The sequence below is a fragment of the Dryobates pubescens genome, chromosome Z (assembly GCF_014839835.1).
Source record: "Dryobates pubescens isolate bDryPub1 chromosome Z, bDryPub1.pri, whole genome shotgun sequence".
Classification (NCBI taxonomy): Eukaryota; Metazoa; Chordata; class Aves; order Piciformes; family Picidae; genus Dryobates; species Dryobates pubescens.
This window is the reverse complement of record NC_071657.1, coordinates 117,076,967-117,094,639: the sequence shown is the minus strand read 5'-3', so window position 1 is coordinate 117,094,639 and position 17,673 is coordinate 117,076,967. Positions and strand designations below refer to the sequence as shown.

General features: G+C 45.5%; 1 protein-coding gene across 1 annotated transcript; it reads left to right on the top strand.

The window, feature by feature from the left end:
- The first annotated feature begins 1,510 nt into the window (after positions 1-1,510).
- LOC104300011 (endonuclease domain-containing 1 protein) lies at positions 1,511-6,369 on the top strand. Its single transcript, XM_009900241.2, has 2 exons — positions 1,511-1,927; positions 5,629-6,369. The coding sequence occupies exons 1-2, from the start codon at positions 1,559-1,561 to the stop codon at positions 6,172-6,174; spliced, it is 915 nt and encodes a 304-aa protein (XP_009898543.2). The 5' UTR covers positions 1,511-1,558; the 3' UTR covers positions 6,175-6,369.
- The last annotated feature ends 11,304 nt before the right edge of the window (positions 6,370-17,673 follow it).

Sequence of the window (17,673 nt, the reverse complement as noted above, 5' to 3'; positions counted from 1 at the left end):
CTATATATGATATTAAGTTAGATATATGTATGGGGTGGTGCAAAAGAAGGACTCAGCAACTTTCCTGCCTGAGATGGGGCAGACATGGTCATGCTCTGCAAAGTAATGTAGTAAGTCACTTCTTGTGGTTCATTCTTCTCAGTTTTCAGCTGACATTCTTGATCTAACATTAGTAAAAAGATAAAGGACCAGATATCTTCAGTCAGAGCAAAGTTATCTCTTGATCAATACCCTAAATCCAATGGAAGTGAATAGATGAGGATCAGGGGAAAGAATAAGAAAAGAGCAAATGTGCAGGGTGGCTTTCCAAGGCTTCAGTAATCCTCAGCTCAGACACTTCTCCAGCCAAAGGTGTGGTTTGTGTTTTGGAGACCAGGGCAGCTTTCTCCCCCATGAATCCTTTTAGCTGTTTGTCCTGTCTGCCATATTTGAAATGTTAATTATTTTAAAACCACTCTGTGGGATGTCTAACAATAAAAATGGGAAAGCCTGCTGTGCATCTGGAAGGAAATAAAGCTCCCAGCGCTACTGCCAGCATCACAGGGAATTTTTCAGCACTTCTCTCCAAAAAAAGAAAGATCTTGGTGACTACAGAACATCATGTCAGCACCTGAGAAAGACCAAATAGCACCTCATAGGACCTGTTTCTGCTCAAGAAATAGAAGTTTCTATTCCAGTGCCTTTTGCTGTATAGGGAAAATGATCAGCAAAGCTAAAGAAGTGGTTAAGCACAAATCCTGTGCAACCATGGGAAGATCTGCCTCTTAGAAGCTGCATTGCTACAGCAGAAGCCAGGGTGCTGATGAGATAGAGAAGTCATCCCTGGTGCTTCCTGCTACCATCTGCTTTGTTTCTTCCCTTTCTGTATGCACATGTCTCTAAGTTCATTGTCTGTGGTTGGCCAACATGAAAATGCAAGCTGAGCAGCAAGACCCCCACTTTCCAAAGTCAGCTGTCTGAGAGCCAGGACCTCAAGCTGGATTACTTTGAATTAGACATCTGACCAACTTTAAGGGAGATTAATCCTGCTGTGAGCACAGAGCTGCATATCTGTGAATTTGTACGGAGCCAGAGGCATGTAGGAAGCACAGCATCACTGTTATTTCCCTTCCAAAACCCCTATAAGACTAAAGCTCAGCTCAGCCTTGCAGGTGGCTAAGCAGAGTATGTACACAGCTGCAGGCCTCCACTGTGGGAAGGTCTTTAGAGCAGAAGGGAATGAGATGGTGTTCTGAAATAGGGGCTTCTAGGCCCTGGGTTGCTTCAGGCTTTTTTCTCCAGTGCCAGGGTAAAAGGTGGCTTTGTGCCAACACCATGTTCCAAGAAGACTTTTCTCTGTGAGCTGATTAGATATGGGGTGAGTTTAGATTCTTTCTCAGGGGGTCTCAATTCTCCTATTGCTGCCTCTTCTACACACCTAAAACCTATTTTAGATTTCACCCTTATTCCCTTGTTGGTTATTTCACATGCAGGAGGACAGAACCTGTACCCTTCTTGGTCTCTCATAGTCTCCTCCTCTACCAGCTATGTTGTACAAACACAAAAATTACTCTGGACCATGCTGATTTTTCTTCCAGCTGAGTGTACCTCTGTATTTGCCCTCCAGGTCAACAAGAACCCTTCACTTGAAATCCTCCTCACAATGCTGTTGCTGCTGCTGCTGCAGGTATTAGTGAGCTGCATCTGGCTGGGACACAGTGAGCTGGTGGCATCCTTTGAAAGTTCATGCCCTCAGTTTTTCTTCCGTGAAACCCCCCCAAATGAAGCCCTGGAGCCAGAGAGCCCAGCCTGGATCTGCCAGCGCCATAAGAACCAGTATTACTTTGCCACCCTGTACGACAGGAGCAGGCGTATTCCTGTGTACTCTGCTTATCTCTACCAGCCTGGACCTGGCAAGAGACCTAAGACGTGGCTGGTTGAGCCCCAGGTGAGTATTTTCTCTTACACCAACCCATATGCACTGGGTTGGAAAGGACTCTCAAAGGTCATCTAGTCCAATCGCCCTGCACTGCCCAGGGACATCTTTAACTAGATCATGTTGTTCAGGGCCCCATCTAGGTTGTCCTCAAATATCTCCAGGGATGGAGCTTCCACCACATCTTGGGGAAACCTGTTCCAGTATTTCACTGCCTTAATTGTGAAGAAGTTCTTCCTAATGTCCAGTGTCCTAATGTCACCTTCCAGTCACTAGAAGATGAACTGCAGCATGGTTTAGAAACAGACTTTGTAGAGTTAGACAAGGGTGGGACTCACTGATCTTAAAGGTCTTTTCTCCAAACAAAAAGATTCTCTAATTCTATGATTTAACCAAATACTTCTTTTTCCTCCTACCCCCACACACATGCAAATGGACCTACTGGATGGGATTCATCTTATCTACTTCAAACACCTTCACCACATGATTCCTCTGATGCATTTGAGACATCAGCAGGAGGATGAGATGAGTCATATCCTAAAAGTGCCCATTTTTCCTCATTGACCTTACAGGAAACATTAAGTCAAATTATATTACATGGCATTAATTTACATTACAATCAGTCAGATGACCACTCCTCCCTGTTCCATGCTGTGATGGGGAAAAGACAACCAGCAGCAGCTAAATTTGAAGGACTAGCTGTGCTGGGGTCTGATCTGCTGAGCTGTTTTGCATTCCTGACACAGCTTATTTGCTCCCAGTTAAGAGTCAGTTTGGCTTTGTAAGCAGTGCGGGAAAAGTGCAGAGAAATTCGGAACTGGTTGAGATGGCCCCGTGAAGAAGCCTAGGCCCTCTCACTCAGTAATGAGAGGGTGAAGCTGGTATTCCAGGCAGTGAAAAGTGAGCAGGATCGGTATCACCAAATCAGAAGTGCATGATGTCCATCCACCTGCAGTTGCTCCTCACCACCACTGCACCAGGCTTTGTTCAGAAGGATCCACCAGACACACAAGACCTCTGCAAACTGCAGAGGCCTCCCAGGCATCCTTCTGACAAACTTCAGGCCTTCAGTAAACAAACAAACAAACCACACAAAGAAACCCACCCCCAAAACAGCCAAAAAGCAAATTATGCAACAGAAGAAGAAGAAATTCAGGTAATTGCTAGGAGCACCGTAGCAGTAGGGAATTTAGGTGAAAATGAGCCTGAGAAGAAAGCCATATGCCCTGTTCCAGAGGAAGGCTAAATATAGAGTCATGGAATCATAGAACGGTTTGGGTTGGAAGGGGCTTTTAAAGGTCACCTAGTCCAACACCCCTATGTTTCCCTAAATATGTAAAGTGTTAGAGCTATGGAAACCACCATTTGCACTTGTTACTTGTAGCAACTCAAGCAACTGATTTGGTATTGCACCACTGCAGCCTCCCTATTTAGAGGCGATGAAAATCTCTCTCTTTTCCTCCTGGACTACAGACCCAAGACACCTGTGAAATATGGGATTTTGTTATCTTTTTTTTTCAGAGTTTGTTTGCTTGTTTGCTTTTTAGTGTTTAGGTTCACCAGGTCTCTTTGGGTTTTATGAGCTCCTTTAAGAAGCTGGTAATTGCTAACTTATTTTCAGTGATGCTGCAGAAGGAACACATCTGTGCTTCCTGGTACAGATCAGCTCTGACACATTATGGACACTTCAGTAGCAGATGCTTGTGTTGATTTCTTTACAGTGAGGGGTGGTGGAGGCCCCATCCCTGGAAACATTCAAGGTCAAACTTAGTGGGACCCTGAGCAACCTGATCTAGCTAAAGATCATAGAATCATAGAATTAATAAGGTTGGAAAAGACCTCAGAGATCATCAAGTCCAACCTGTCACCCAACACCTCAAGACTAAATAAACCATGGCTTCAAGTGCCATGTCCAATCCCCTCTTGAACACCTCCAGGGATGGTGACTCCACCACTTCCCTGGGCTGCCCATTCCAATGGCTAACAACTCTCTCTGTGAAGAACTTTCTCCTCACCTCCAGCCTAAACTTCCCCTGGCACAGCTTGAGACTGTGTCCTCTCATTCTGGTGCTGGTTGCCTGGGAGAAGAGACCAACCCCCTCCTGGCTACAACCTCCCTACAGGTAGTTGTAGACAGTAATAAAGTCTCCCCTGAGCCTCCTCTTCTCCAGGCGAAACAATCCCAGCTCCCTCAGCCTCTCCTCATAGGGCTGTGCTCAAGGCCTCTCCCCAGCCTTGTTGCCCTTCTCTGGACACGTTCAAGTGTCTCAATGTCCTTCTTAAATTTGGCCCAGAACTGGACACAGTACTCAAGGTGTGGCCTAACCAGTGCTGAGTACAGGGGCAGAATGACTTCCCTGCTCCTGCTGGCCACACTATTCTTGATGCAGGCCAGGATATCGTTGGCCCTCTTGGCCACCTGGGCACACTGCTGGCTCATGTTCAGCTAGCTGTCAATCAGTACCCCCAGGTCTCTTTCTGTAAGATGTCCCTGCTCAGTGCAGAGAGGTTGGCCAAGATGACCTTCGAGGGTCCCTTCCAGCCCAGTGCACTCTATGATGTATTTTTGCTTACTGAGCAAAAAGGCTGCATCCTCACAGTGAATTGTAGCCCTCCCAGAGAAACCTTGACTCTAGGATCTGTTTCCCAATATGTCTCCTTGTGTATGGGGTTAGAAGAGGCAACCACACATACTTCTGTGTGATAGTATCAGGTGACAGAATGAGAAGAAATGGCCTGAAATTGTGCCAGGGGAGATCTAGGTTGGATATTAGGAAAAAATTCTTTACTGAAAGAGTGGTCAGGCATTGGAATAGGTTGCCCAGGAACGTGATGGAATCACCATGTCTGGAGGTGTTCAAGAAATGTGTGGACATGGCACTTTGGGTCATGGTTTAATGGCCATGGCGGTGTTAGGTCAATGTTTGGACTCAATGGTCTTAGAGAGCTCTTCCAACTGAAACAATTGTATGAATCTGTGATTATTCCCAAGTGAGGGGCAAAGCAGGAGAAGAAAAGGGGCTAAGTCCTCCTCATCTCCTCTTGAGAGTCCTGTGGCCTCCATGGCTCATCCTCTTCAAATCCTGTCCTTCTTCAAGGACACCCTAAGATACCCAACCTTCAAAGAGTCTGCCTCTGTGCTTGTTTTCCCTAAGCTTGTAAAACATGAGGATGTTGATAGATGGGATTTTAAAAGGCATAAAAACCTTCCATGGAGACTGAGAGAGGTCTTGTGGCAATGGGGCTGATGGAGCAAAGGCCAGGTTAGATGGAGGTGATGTAGACTGAACGTGATAAATGGGGATGGGAGGAACTGGGAAGAGCTGTGGGCAGGTGTGGGATGTGGAGAAAGAAGAAAAGAAAAGCAGATGTGGCAGGAGATGCCTTGCAAAAGTCACCTTTTGAACCTGGGAGTGGAAAATGCTCATTGTCTCATGCATCCACCCACACTCCTGCTGCAGACTGCAGGCTGGAATTCAAAGGTCACAACTCAAATCGAGAGCAGTCAAGCTCTAAGCAGGTTTGGGGTTTTTTCCCCCAAACCTCTTGTCTTCTTCAGGGTGGGCAGCTTTAGGATTTCTCTCTGATTTGTCAATTTTCATGCACTGAGATGACAAAAAATGGGTATTTGGCACTCAGATTTCTGCTCCAAGGAAATCTCCATTACTCCCATCCCCAACACTAACACCTTTTCCTCTTCTTTACCTGTCAAGCTGATGGGCTCAGTTTACCCCAAAACTATGGAAAAGGAATGGACCCTCTTAAAATATTACAACGTCAGCTTAGAGCAACTCAGCAAGAGCCAGGCTGTCCTCCGAGACTACAAGAATCTGACAGGTTTGAACCGCGGCCATTTGAACCCCAATGGCCATCACCATGACTTCAGCAGCAGGATGGCTACCTTCACCCTCACCAACATAGTGCCCCAGGATGAGAAACTCAATGGTGGTGCTTGGAACGACTACGAGCAGCGAATAATGATCAGAAGGACCCAGGGCTGTAACACCACCTATGTCGTTGTGGGTGCTGTGCCTGGGAACAGCTATATTGCCAAAGGGAGGGTAAACAAACCCAGCCACATCTGGTCAAGTGCCTGCTGTGAGGTGGACAGCAACCACAGGAAGGCTTGGGGGGTCATTGCTGAGAATGACAAGAATGAGGTCCAGCTCCTCACATTAGGGGAGCTGGAGGATATGTTGACTGAGCTCTATGGGAGGGACCAGGTTTCTCTGTTTGACAGTGCCTGTCCCCGGGAATAAGCCCTGATACTTCACAGCCTGGGTGTAAAAGGCTTGGGAGCCTTCACCACGTGTCCTGTGCAGCACCTATCCTGCTTCCTTCTCTAATGGTTTTCCACCTCTGTCTCTCAGACCACCTTCTCCTCTGATAAAAGGGAGGAGAAGGTGAGCAGAGCTTCCAGCTGGTTTGCTCTGCTGCTCAATCCTGGGGGGAGTTTAGATTAGAGTTTTAACCTTATTGCTCTCTACAGCTACCTGGAGGGAGGTTGTAGCCAAGTGGGGGTTAGTCTCTTCTCCCAGGCAACCAGCACCAGAACAAGAGGACACAGTCTCAAGCTGCACCAGGGGAGGTTTAGGCTGGAGGTTAGGAAGAAGTTCTTCACAGAAAGAGCCATTGGAATGGGCTGCCCAGGGAGGTGGTGGAGTCACCATCATTGGAGGTGTTTAGCAAGAGATTTGATGGGGCACTTAGTACCATGGTTTAGTTGATTAGATGGTGTTGGATGATAGGTTGGACTCGATGATCTCAAAGGTCTTTTCCAACCTGGTCAATTCTGTTCTGTTCTATTCTATTCTATTCTATTCTATTCTATTCTATTCTATTCTATTCTATTCTATTCTATTCTATTCTATTCGCTTCTTGGATATCACTGGTAATTTGCTGCTGAACTGCCCCTCACCTGCACAGGAAGGATGTGGGACTAGAATCGCAGAATTGTTTTGGTTGGAAAAAACCTTCAATGATCATTGAGTCTGATGGCTCAAGTTGCCCAAAGAGTTTGTGGAGTGTCCCTCCCTGGAGATACTCAAAATCTGACTGAACCCAGTTGTGGACAACCTGCTCTAGCTGGGGTTTGGACTAGAGGATCTTGTGAGATCCTTCTCAACCTCAACAATTCAGTCATTCTGTGATACACCCTGGGACAAGAAAAGCAAAGAGTCTGAAGGTTGCTGAGGACCCATAACGTTTATCCTACTAACACATTCTAAGCAGCAGAACCAATGGCAGCAGCAAAGGATAAAGGGGGGAAAGGAAGTGGAAAGAAGAAATACAACTAAGCATAGGAGGAACATCCCAGGTCTCGTGAGGTCTGTAAATAAATTACTGTGATACATGGATTGGAAAACTTCATTCTCTGCTCTACTTCTGAACCTTTTCTGCAGATCTATGTAAAACTGGTTTTGTGAAATACATTCAATGGATGGAAAAGATCAATGTGTGCCTTATGATTTAGTTCCCGAGTAGTTCGCAGTATAAATTATTTGCTCCAGTGGAGGGCCACCTTACATGTAAACCAGAATTGGCTTCCCACTGAAATTTAAATTACTAGCAATGCCCTAGTGCCTGCAGCATCCTTGTAGGAGGTAGGCTGTCTAAATCCAGTCTGAAAGATGCCGTATCACCTGCAGAAGTGTCACCATCAAAATCCAGTTACTATTCCCACAAATGTTTATGAACAAAGTGGATCATGGTGCAAATAGCTCATACAAACTGTCTCACAAGATACCAGCTTGAGCCTCAGCTTCTCAGGTCAGGAGCTGTTTGTTAGCCTACTGGGTCTCATCACTCACCTCTTGGGAAGCTGAATAGAAATGTGGGGTGGAATTCAGGTGCAGAGTCAAACAGTTACATGCAGGTGTGTGGTGGGTATCTGAGCTTTGATTGCAGCCAACAGAGATCCAGATGTGGCTCAGCTGCATAAACAGAAGTGTCTGGACCACTTGAGATGGCCTGATTTATGCAAGACATCCACTGGGACTGGCTGATCTGCTGCAGGATCCTGGGGTGCCCATGCTCATCTTGGCCAGCAGGCAGAGGCCCGACAAATTCGCCAAGGGCGTCTCCAGTGGTTCTGGACACCTGAGCACAGGCAATCAGATTCCACTGCAGACCACTGGGCTGTCCCTGCTAGCATCATGGGCTTCTGTTCCTGTCTTCTCCAGCTGTCATGGTGAGAGCAGCAATAGCACTCCTTTGTGACAGCCGTGTTGCTCAGTGAGGTAGGAGACTATTTTGCTGTTTAGGAGGACAAGGTAGGAACATCACCCACACTCCCCTTTGCTGGATACCTGCTGTGGTTCCAGATCCCCTGCCCAGATGGGGTTTTGTTTCTTTTTTTCAAACACTGACACAGACTGCTGTCACTGATGTGTTGAGGCACCTCTGCAGACACCTCTGGGGTTGCTCATAGGGTTTCCTCTGACTTGCTCAACCATCTCCTCATGCCTGCTGAAGCACAAACCCACACTCATCCTTGCCACTGCCCATCCCATGCACTGCCCCCACTGATTTCCAGGGTCTCTGGAATCTCCCAGTCCTTATTCACTCCCATGAGTCACTGCTCCACCAGCTCCCTGGGCTATCCCAGGCAATATTTTCCCCAGGCAATACCCAGAAATTATCTCCCCTCCACAGCAAGTCCATAAAATACATAGGAAGGAAAAAAAAGAGCTTTGAGGTTACCTTCCAGCAGATATCAGAAGTGCTTCCTGCAGCACCCTGACTTGGAAATGAACAGGGAGCTGCACCAGACCCATGTCCCCAGCTCCAGGAGCATCTTCCTAAGAGGCTGACATCTGTCATGTGCTCTGGTTTCTGCTACTCTTGGCTATGAACATGGACTAGGGTGAGCCCAGAGCTGCTCTCCATGCATCAGGTATTTGTCACTGCTGGGGTGGGAAGCTCATCTCTCTGCTGGGAGGATATAGCTGCACTGGGATGAGAAGGTAAGTCTGCAGTTTGCTCTGTGTCCATCCATCTTTGGGGAGAGCCCTGGGCACTATTGGGTCAGTGGGATTTTAGACACAAAGGAAAAATTATTTTGACCAGGAGATGTGAGAGGTTGCTTGGAACTACACCCCATTAGCTCCACTGCACTGTGCATTGGGGTTGTCTGAATGGGTATGCAGCTCCCAGAGAGCTGACCACCATCTAAGCTCACTTCACTGCAAAGGGTTGCATCATGGAATTTGCTTAGTCCTTTTCCAAAACCACCAACGGTACAAATTCCTTGAGCTGAACAACATGTTGTCACATCCTGCCCTCCAAAAGAAAAAGAAGGAAACAAGAAAACCAAGAGAATGGCATCATCTGGCCTCTGAGAAATCATCTGGGCACAGCTCCTGTGATGCATCCAGGTTTTGAGCAGCTATAGCACTTGGCAAGAGTAAATACAATATGCTTATTTGTAAAGCTTTCCAGGAGCATCTCTGGCTGCCACATGGGGAGGGTGGTGGGGGGGGACCACCTTACTGGGTCTTTGCCATCTCCTGGGTGGTGGAGATGCCATCTCCATCTGCTGGGTTGGACATGCTGAAGCTATTGAATTTACCCATCCCTTTCACGTAGGCAGCAAATGTACAGTGTGTGGTTCTGCATGAAGCATGTGCTGTTTGTGGCATGCCAAACTGATCTCCTAGCTGGTTGTCCAAGGCAGTGCATATCTCTTAATCTCAACCTGCAGGGACAGGCTTTTTCCTGGGAAATGAGGCTTAAACCCACAAGGATCCTTTTCCAATCTCACAGGAGATCCTTCTGGGAATTTACTGTCTTCAGCTAAATGTGGATCTATAAAAGGGGGGGGGGGGGGGGAAAGCATTTCAGTAACCCAACTGTTTTATCTTGCCAGGAGCTATTAGAAGAGAGGAATGTTCAGTTTATTGAAAAGCAAACATCATCTCTGTTTTCACATGTCATGTTTTATTGTTCCAAGGTCATGAAATAACCTGGAAAGCCTGGAGACTTGGACAACAATCCTCCCTCTTGATTCTTCATCCAAATATCTAAAATATTATTGTTGGCCAGTTCAGTGGAGGAACAATGAATCATGGATATTTGCATCTCTATGGCATCTTCTGCCCAATCTTTGGTGCCTGTTCTGGATTTAAAGGTGTTGTGGTTTAAACCCAACCGAAAACTCAGCCCCATACAGCCACTCATTCACTCTTCTCCCCCTGGTGGGATGGGGGAAGGAATCAGAAGAGTAAAACCAAGAAAACTCATGGGTTAAGATAAAGACACTTTAATGGGTGAAGCAAAAGCCAAGCATGCAAGCAAAGCACAACAAGAAATTCATTCAGCACTTCACACCACAGGCAAGTGTTCAGCCATCTCCTGGAAAGCTGCGCTACGTCACACCTGATGGTGACCTGGGAAGACAAATGTTGTCACTCCAGACATCCCTCATCTCCCCTTACTTATTTTTCCCTCAGCTTCACAAGATGGCCATGGCTTTATGTGGTCTGGAATATTCTTTTAGTAGTTGGGGTCAGCTGTCACAGCCATGTCTCTCCCAACTTCTCTTGTACCCCTGGCCTGCTTACTGTTGGGGTGAGGAACACTTGACTCTGTGTAAGTGCTGGTCAGTAGTAACTAAAACATGCCTTTGTTATCAACACTGTTTCGAGCACAAATCCAAATCACAGTCACATATGAGCTACTGTGAAGAAAATTAACTCTACCTCAGCCAAACCCAGCACAGAGGGCTACAATCATGGTTGGCAACTCCAAGAGCAAAACCCTGTATGGGAGAAACAGAAGGGCCCTAAATATGTGAGCTCAAGGTTTAAGACAGCAAAAGAGTCTGTTGAGAGCTTATAAAAGCAGAACGATACCATCAAAACATCTGGGTCAGTGAACAGATTTGCATAGAGGTAGCAAATGAAATAGAAGGGGAAGAAAAAAACTTAGATTCATACAACTGTTATGTTTTGAAAAGACTCTAAGATCATCAAGTCCAGTTGTCAACCCAACACCACTATGGCCATTAAACCATGTCCTGAAGTGCCATGTCTGCACATTTCTTGAACACCTCCAGTGACAGTGACTCCACCACCTCCCTGGGCAGCCTGTTCCAATGCCTGACCACTCTTTCAGCAAAGAAATTTTTCCTGCTATCCAACTTAAACCTCCCTAATGAAACCTGAGGCCATTTCCTTTTGTCCTAATTTTTATTAAAATAATTTGTAAAAAATATTATAAATTGTATAGAATCATAGAATGCTAGGGATTGGAAGGGACCTCCAGAGGACTCTGAGTCCAAACTCCCTGCAAACCCTGCATAGATGATGCCAAACCAGCCATAAACTGAGTTTGGAGGAAACCTTCAGCAGGAAGCAAAATGGAAATCTTAGCTCAGATATGGAAGAAATAATACCATGGCAATTAATACCACACTGTTTATATTGTGTCTTGCTGGAACACCTCTCCTGTGAGGATAGGCTGAGGCAGCTGGGGATGTTCAGCCTGGAAAAGAGAAGACCCCTGGTGGGGTATAGCTGCCTTCTGATCCCTGAAGGGATCCTACAGGAAGTCTGGAAAGGGACTTTTCATAAGGGTGTCTAGCAATAGGACAAGGGAGGATTGTTTTAAGCAGAGGGAGAGTAGGTTTAGACCAGATCTTAGGAAAAAGTTCTTCAGTATGAGGGTGGTGAGACTCTGGAATAGGCTGCCCAGGGGGTGTCCAGGCTAAATGAGGCCTTGAGCAGCCAAGTCTAGTTGAGAGGTGTCCCTGCCCATTGTGGGGAGGTTGGAGTAGATAATCTCTAAGGTCCCTTCCAACCTAAGCCATTCTATGATTCCATGGTCTCACACTGATCTCAGGGTATTTGCTAGGAATATTTCTTTTTCACATGCCAGAATACTATCACTGGCATTAATATTTTCAGATGTAAGATGCCAGGCCTCCTACTATGAACTAGAGTTTTCTTTCTAAGTATCGTGTTGGCTTCTGTAACGTCCTTGTCATGTAAATATGCTCCCTGTTGCTGACAAATTACACAACTGCACGTCCTTCTCCAGTTCTGTTACCTGACTCTAATCTCTTTCTGAGTAACCTGCTCACATTTTCTTCATGCAGTAAGTGAAAACTTGTTTGAACAAACTGCTGCATGCATAAATTGTAAAAGAGTAATTTACTCCTGGGGCTTTGAAACCTTACTCTGAACGTTCAGAGCACTGGACTGGGATTGAGACCAGTTTATGAAGTCACCTCAGCACCACTGTTTCCAAGCCATAAAATGAAGGCAAAATTCTCTTCCATTGAATGTGCTGGGGCATAAAAAACTTCAGTTTCATTTTCCCCTTAGTCCTGACTTGACTGAGGACTGAGGGAGTTTGAGAAGCATGAAAACACTAAGCGTTGTAGGAGAGAAACCTTTGGTTTTGAGAAGAGTGAGCTGGAAAACAGGGCTACTTGTGAGCAGGAAATTTTCTCATTTCTGAATGTGATTTCAGTCTGAATCAGAACAAAACCCCAAGAGTTTCCAAATTCCCCTAGAAATGGAAATTCTGAGAATTTTGATCAGGAAACACTGAAGCAGTATGTTTTTTGATACCCATCATCCACTCCAGAGATCCTTTCTCGTCAGCTTGCAGCAGTGCTGCTGTCAGGTTCCCTGAGGAGGTGGGAGGCTTTCTGAGGATATGTACAGTGACCTCTCAGAGTCCTCTCTGAGCATTGCTGGGCGCTGAGTGTGGATTTGGAAGCCCTTGTGCCTTCTGGACTTCTTGTCCATTACACAGCTGGGTCCTGGTGGTACATCATGTGGTTGAAAGGTTTGTGAGGTTGAAAGGTTAGGAAGATGGGGTAAGGTGAAGCCTGTTGGCAGGTAGAAGAACCAGTTTTGTTTCTTACAAAAGACGCGAACCATGTATGCAGCAGGGGTTTGCCCTGCAGGCATGGACCACATCCTCCTCCCACATGGACCTCCCCGCGGTTAGGGTGATCTCTCTGGAGTCTCTGGACAGAAAGGGTCATATTTGGTATGGGTATGGATGCCACAGCTTCAAAAATGTAATCAAGTTAGGGAATATCTTCCCTGAATTTCTTCTGCAGAAGGCTGGAGGAGAAAATAATTAGACAATTAGAGACCTGGAAATGACTGTTGGAGCTGGTGCTTGCTGGAGTACTGAAGACCTTGTTCACATGACATTTTACTCCACAGGTGAGCACACATTGGCCCTACCACACTGTGATTTCTACAGAAAAAGACACATCTGGAAAATGTGAAGGTTGCTGCAGAGCTCAGGCTGTGACTAAGAGGCAGATCTGTATGGTTTCATTGCTTCCTTCTACTCCTTCTCAACCTTGCTTTACATCTGCTATCCAAATTGCCTAAGACACGGGCCATTTTTGGCCACTAGACAGTAGCTGTGCATAAGACCCTCACCTATTATAGTTTTTTATTTCTCAGTGCAACTTAAAAACATGCTTAAATCTAAACTTCAGAAATTATTTTGTCTGCAGGTGGCAGGAAAAGTTCTTATCAGGTTTCTTCAGCAATGCATTTACAGATGTGAATGACAGATTGTCCAAGTCTTCATGAGCTGAGGTCAGTCCGTTTATTGGGATGTCTGATAGCAGACATTTCCGTGTGAGGTAATTCTGCTTGTCTTCCATCTGTCTGTGTAGAGAAGGACAGGTCTCCGATAGGTCCTGTGTTGTACCTTCCAGCCCTATGTAGATGTCTCTGGGACATTCCTGGGTGTCTCAAGTTATGGCAGATACCTGTCTCTAGGCAACTAGATCAGCCTGCAAATGTTTCCATGTCAGCTGCTATCTGAGCTCCCAGTTGAGTCAATGGAATCAGTAACTGATGGGGTCATGGGATCTGGAAAACTATTCAGTGTGGGTGTTCACCTGCATTTGACAGCTATTTCTAGACTCCTCTGATCTCCACTGTGATGGGACCAGCTTACAAACATACACCTATAATGGTGCATTCCATTGTGCAAGCTGATGCTTACAGTGTAGATTTCAGGAAAAACACTTTCTCTTGGGTTCCTTGCCATGATACAGTAGTATAGACCTAAGTGAGCTCCACTGCCCTTAGATTGTAAAAATCTGTTAATCTGAAGGGGGCTACAAGAAAGCTGGTGAGAGACTTTTTAGGGTGTCAGGTAGTGATAGGACTAGGGGGAATGGAAAAAAAATAGAAATGGGTAGATTCATATTGGATGTTAGGAAGAAACTCTTCCCCATGAGGGTGGTGAGGCCCTGGGACAAGTTGCTGGTGGTAGAAGCCCCATCCCTGGAGGTTTATAAGGCCAAGCTGGATGTAGCTCTGGGCAACCTGATCTAGTGTGAGGAGTCCCTGCTCATGGCAGGGGGGTTGGAACTAGATGATCCTTGAGGTCTCTTCCAACCCTAACTATTCTATGATTCTACGATTCTGTAATTTCTTCCATTACCCATTTTGGAGACATCATTGCAACAGATCCTCTTGTCTAAATACTTTTAGTTGCCCCCTGCTGTGATAGCACACATGTGATGTGAGATGGAGCACAGGTCTTTAGAATAAACCTTCCTGTGACACGCTCCTGGGTTTGTCATAACTTTTGTTAAAATCGAGGAGGTAATGGAAAATAAACCATGCCTTTTTCAAAGTTTAGGCCAATAGCAAGAAGGACAAGCTGCCTTTCAAACATCCAGAATGATTTATTGTTAGAGTTTCTTAGCTGTTCCAGGCTAAGACAATCAAAGTCTACAAAATAAGGATATTAACCACCACAAAAGAGGGGAGATTTAGACATGATTCTATGACCTCATTTAAAACAAATGAGAGCAGCCATGGAGAAAGCACAAGAACGATCCCTTTGCCCACAGACTTACACTGGTGGCAGTTTGCTTTCAGGCTGGATCCTACCAATTTCTGTTTGTTTTCCGGTTGTTGTATTGGAGGCTCAAGCCTCAGACACAAACATTTCCCCTGAGGGCCAACAAGCTCTACCAAGAGGTAAAGTACAGCTCAATTGAGAGTTACAGCTTCCTGATGACATACATACATCTACAGCTCCTGTGCTGGAGGTGACCTGAGTTCAGACTCTGATAGCTAAGAAAATCAAACCCCATAATAACTGTCTACCCTGTAAGCCACTGTTTCTTACAGGTCCCTTACCAGTAACATGGCTGCATTAATTTCCAAAGAACAAAGACAAAATGTGGAGAGAGAGAGAACCCCTGAGCAAAGCTGGCTATGGAAAAGAGGAAAAACCACTGGAGAAGTAGGAGAAAGATGACTTTGCTCTTGTTATCTGCTCAAAAAATGCTCATGGTAGAAGTATTTTCCTCCTCTGATTAAATGCCCTGAGCAGGACAAGCCATGCCAGTTGAACCACAGGGCTTAACAGATGTATGCCTGCAGTAAGCAACCTGCACTTAATGAATGAAGCAGAAGAGCTTAGTACTGCTGCTGAGAACCTTCAGAGCAGCTGACAAGTGTGAAAACTTGTCATCTATCCCATAAATACAGGTTGTTGCTTGCTCCCATACAAAATAACAGCATGTAACATCCATCTTTATAAAGGTTTGTAGTATGAATAAGTGCTGTTCCAACAGGAATAAAAAAGAAAGTCATGGGAATTATAAATATCAAGGCTACGGAGTGAGAATAACTCAGCAGGAATACAAAACAGTAAATCAAATGAGACATACACTCCTTCACAACACAGAAAACTACACTGAAATCTTGTGCCTCCTGAATTGTGAGAAAGGGATTAATTTCATACTGCTTTTGACATATGATGTGTAAGCACCTGTAGCTACTCTGCTCACTATGGGCATCATTTAGAGTGAAGGCAAAGAAACGGCTGCCTTCAGAACATGAGTTATTTGCTCTCTATATTTATATATAGATCACTAGTATATGTATTTGTACTACAGCACAAGTTTGCAGCTGAGGGAACTGTTGTGCCAGGGGAGATCTAGGTTTGATACTGTCAAAAATGTCTTTACCATAAGGATTGTTAAGCCCTGGAACAGGTTGCCCAGGGGAAGTGTGGAGTCATCATCCCTGGAGGGATCTAAAAGATGTGTAGGTGTGGTGCTGAGGGGCCTAGATCCATAGAATGGTTTATGTTAGAAGGGACCTTAAAGATCATCTAGTTCTAATTTCCCTGCCATGGGCAGGGATGACTTCCACTAGACCAGGTTGCTCAAGGTGTCATCCAACCTGGCCTTGAACACCTCCAGGGAAGGGGTACCCACTACCTCCCTGGGCAACCTGGTCCAGTGTCCCACCACCTTAGCTGTAAAGAATTTCTTCCTAATATCCAGTGTAAATCTACCCTCCTCAAGATACTATCCATTCTCCCTCATCCTATCATAACAAGTCCTTGTAACAAGTCCCTCCCCAGCTTTCTTGTAGGCCCCTTCAGGTACCGGAAGGCAGCTATGTGGTCTCCCCGGAGTTTTCTCTTCTCCAGCCTGAACAGCCCCAACTCTCACAGCCTGTCATGGTTTCATGGTGGACTTGGCAGTGCTGGGTTAAGAGTTGGACTTAATGATCTTAAAGGTCTCCTCTAACCTAAAAGATTCTATGATTCCATGTGTCATGAATAAATAAATATGGACATCCACGCACCTATAGGTAATAGGATGCTTACTAAAGAGACATTTTAGTCCTCATTGTTTATCTCATAGATGCTGCATTGTACCAGATGAACCTGATTCTACCAGGCTAAGTGTGGCTAAAAAGACACAGAAGACTATTCAAACGTCACAAATTACCAATAATATATGTCAAGTATCTGAGTCTGTCCTCAGATGCCATTGTACTAGGTTCTTTGGTGCTCTGCAGCTATGAAAATGAGCTGTCAAATTAATCAACTGTCACAATCTGCAGCACCCTTTTCTGAGCTGGAGGAATAGTGTAGTAACTGTTTTGGAAGAGGCTAGTCCAAATTAATTGGGAAGTGGAGGGTGATGATGAATGTGTGTATATACCCCACCATGAGGGTGTCCAGGGAAATTTTCAGTTTGCATGCAGGGAGTAAACTGGTTTAGTTTCCAAGAAGAACAGCGTGAGGAGGAGAAAAGTTTGACTGCATTTGACTTGTCTGAGTCGGGAAGGGACAGGGGACATCAGGTGTCCTTTTATCTCTCTTTGTGGGGAAGCTGGTGTGTGGGTTGTAAAGACAGTGCCATTATCTAACGTGCTAGGGCGAGTTGTTCGTGCGTGCTCCTGGTCGGGGCTGCAGCTATATTAGCAATACATCTGCTATATGGTAGGAGGAGAAGTGGTTTGGGAAAGCAGTTTTAGGCAGAGCTCTTTCACTGTCTGTCAGTGATTGGGTGCACCCCCTCCACCCGTACTCTGTAGGTGGAAAGTCACTCTGTCCCCATAAGAATTCAGCTGTAACATTTTCTGCCTCCTTCACACGCTGGATTTCCAGCCTTCCTCCTCGTTTGCTACTGCTGATCTCAGAGCTCCTGGTATGGTCTGGTTTCTTCTGTGGCAAGTCATTGCTTCATGAGCTTGGATCTGAACGCAGCAATTCCCTGAGAAGTCTTTCCTACAGCAGGAAAAAGACTACTATGGCTGGAAAGAGGCAAGTTTTCTGTGGCTTCTATATTTACTAGGAGAAATTACACAGTATTTTCTTCAGAAGACACCACATAGGATCTCAGCTACAATTTCATCTGCTATGGGCTATACCATCACTTCTTCCACCATGGTGTCAGCAAAATGTAGATCGTTCTTGACAATTTTTCTTCTATCATATTCTCAGAAATCCCACAG

Coding starts and splice junctions, on each gene's coding strand:
- LOC104300011 (XM_009900241.2), top strand. CDS start 1,559: ATGCTGATTTTTCTTCCAGCTGAGTGTACCTCTGTATTTGCCCTCCAG. Junction 1,928..5,628: donor CGTGGCTGGTTGAGCCCCAG/GTGAGTATTTTC, acceptor TTACCTGTCAAG/CTGATGGGCTCAGTTTACCC.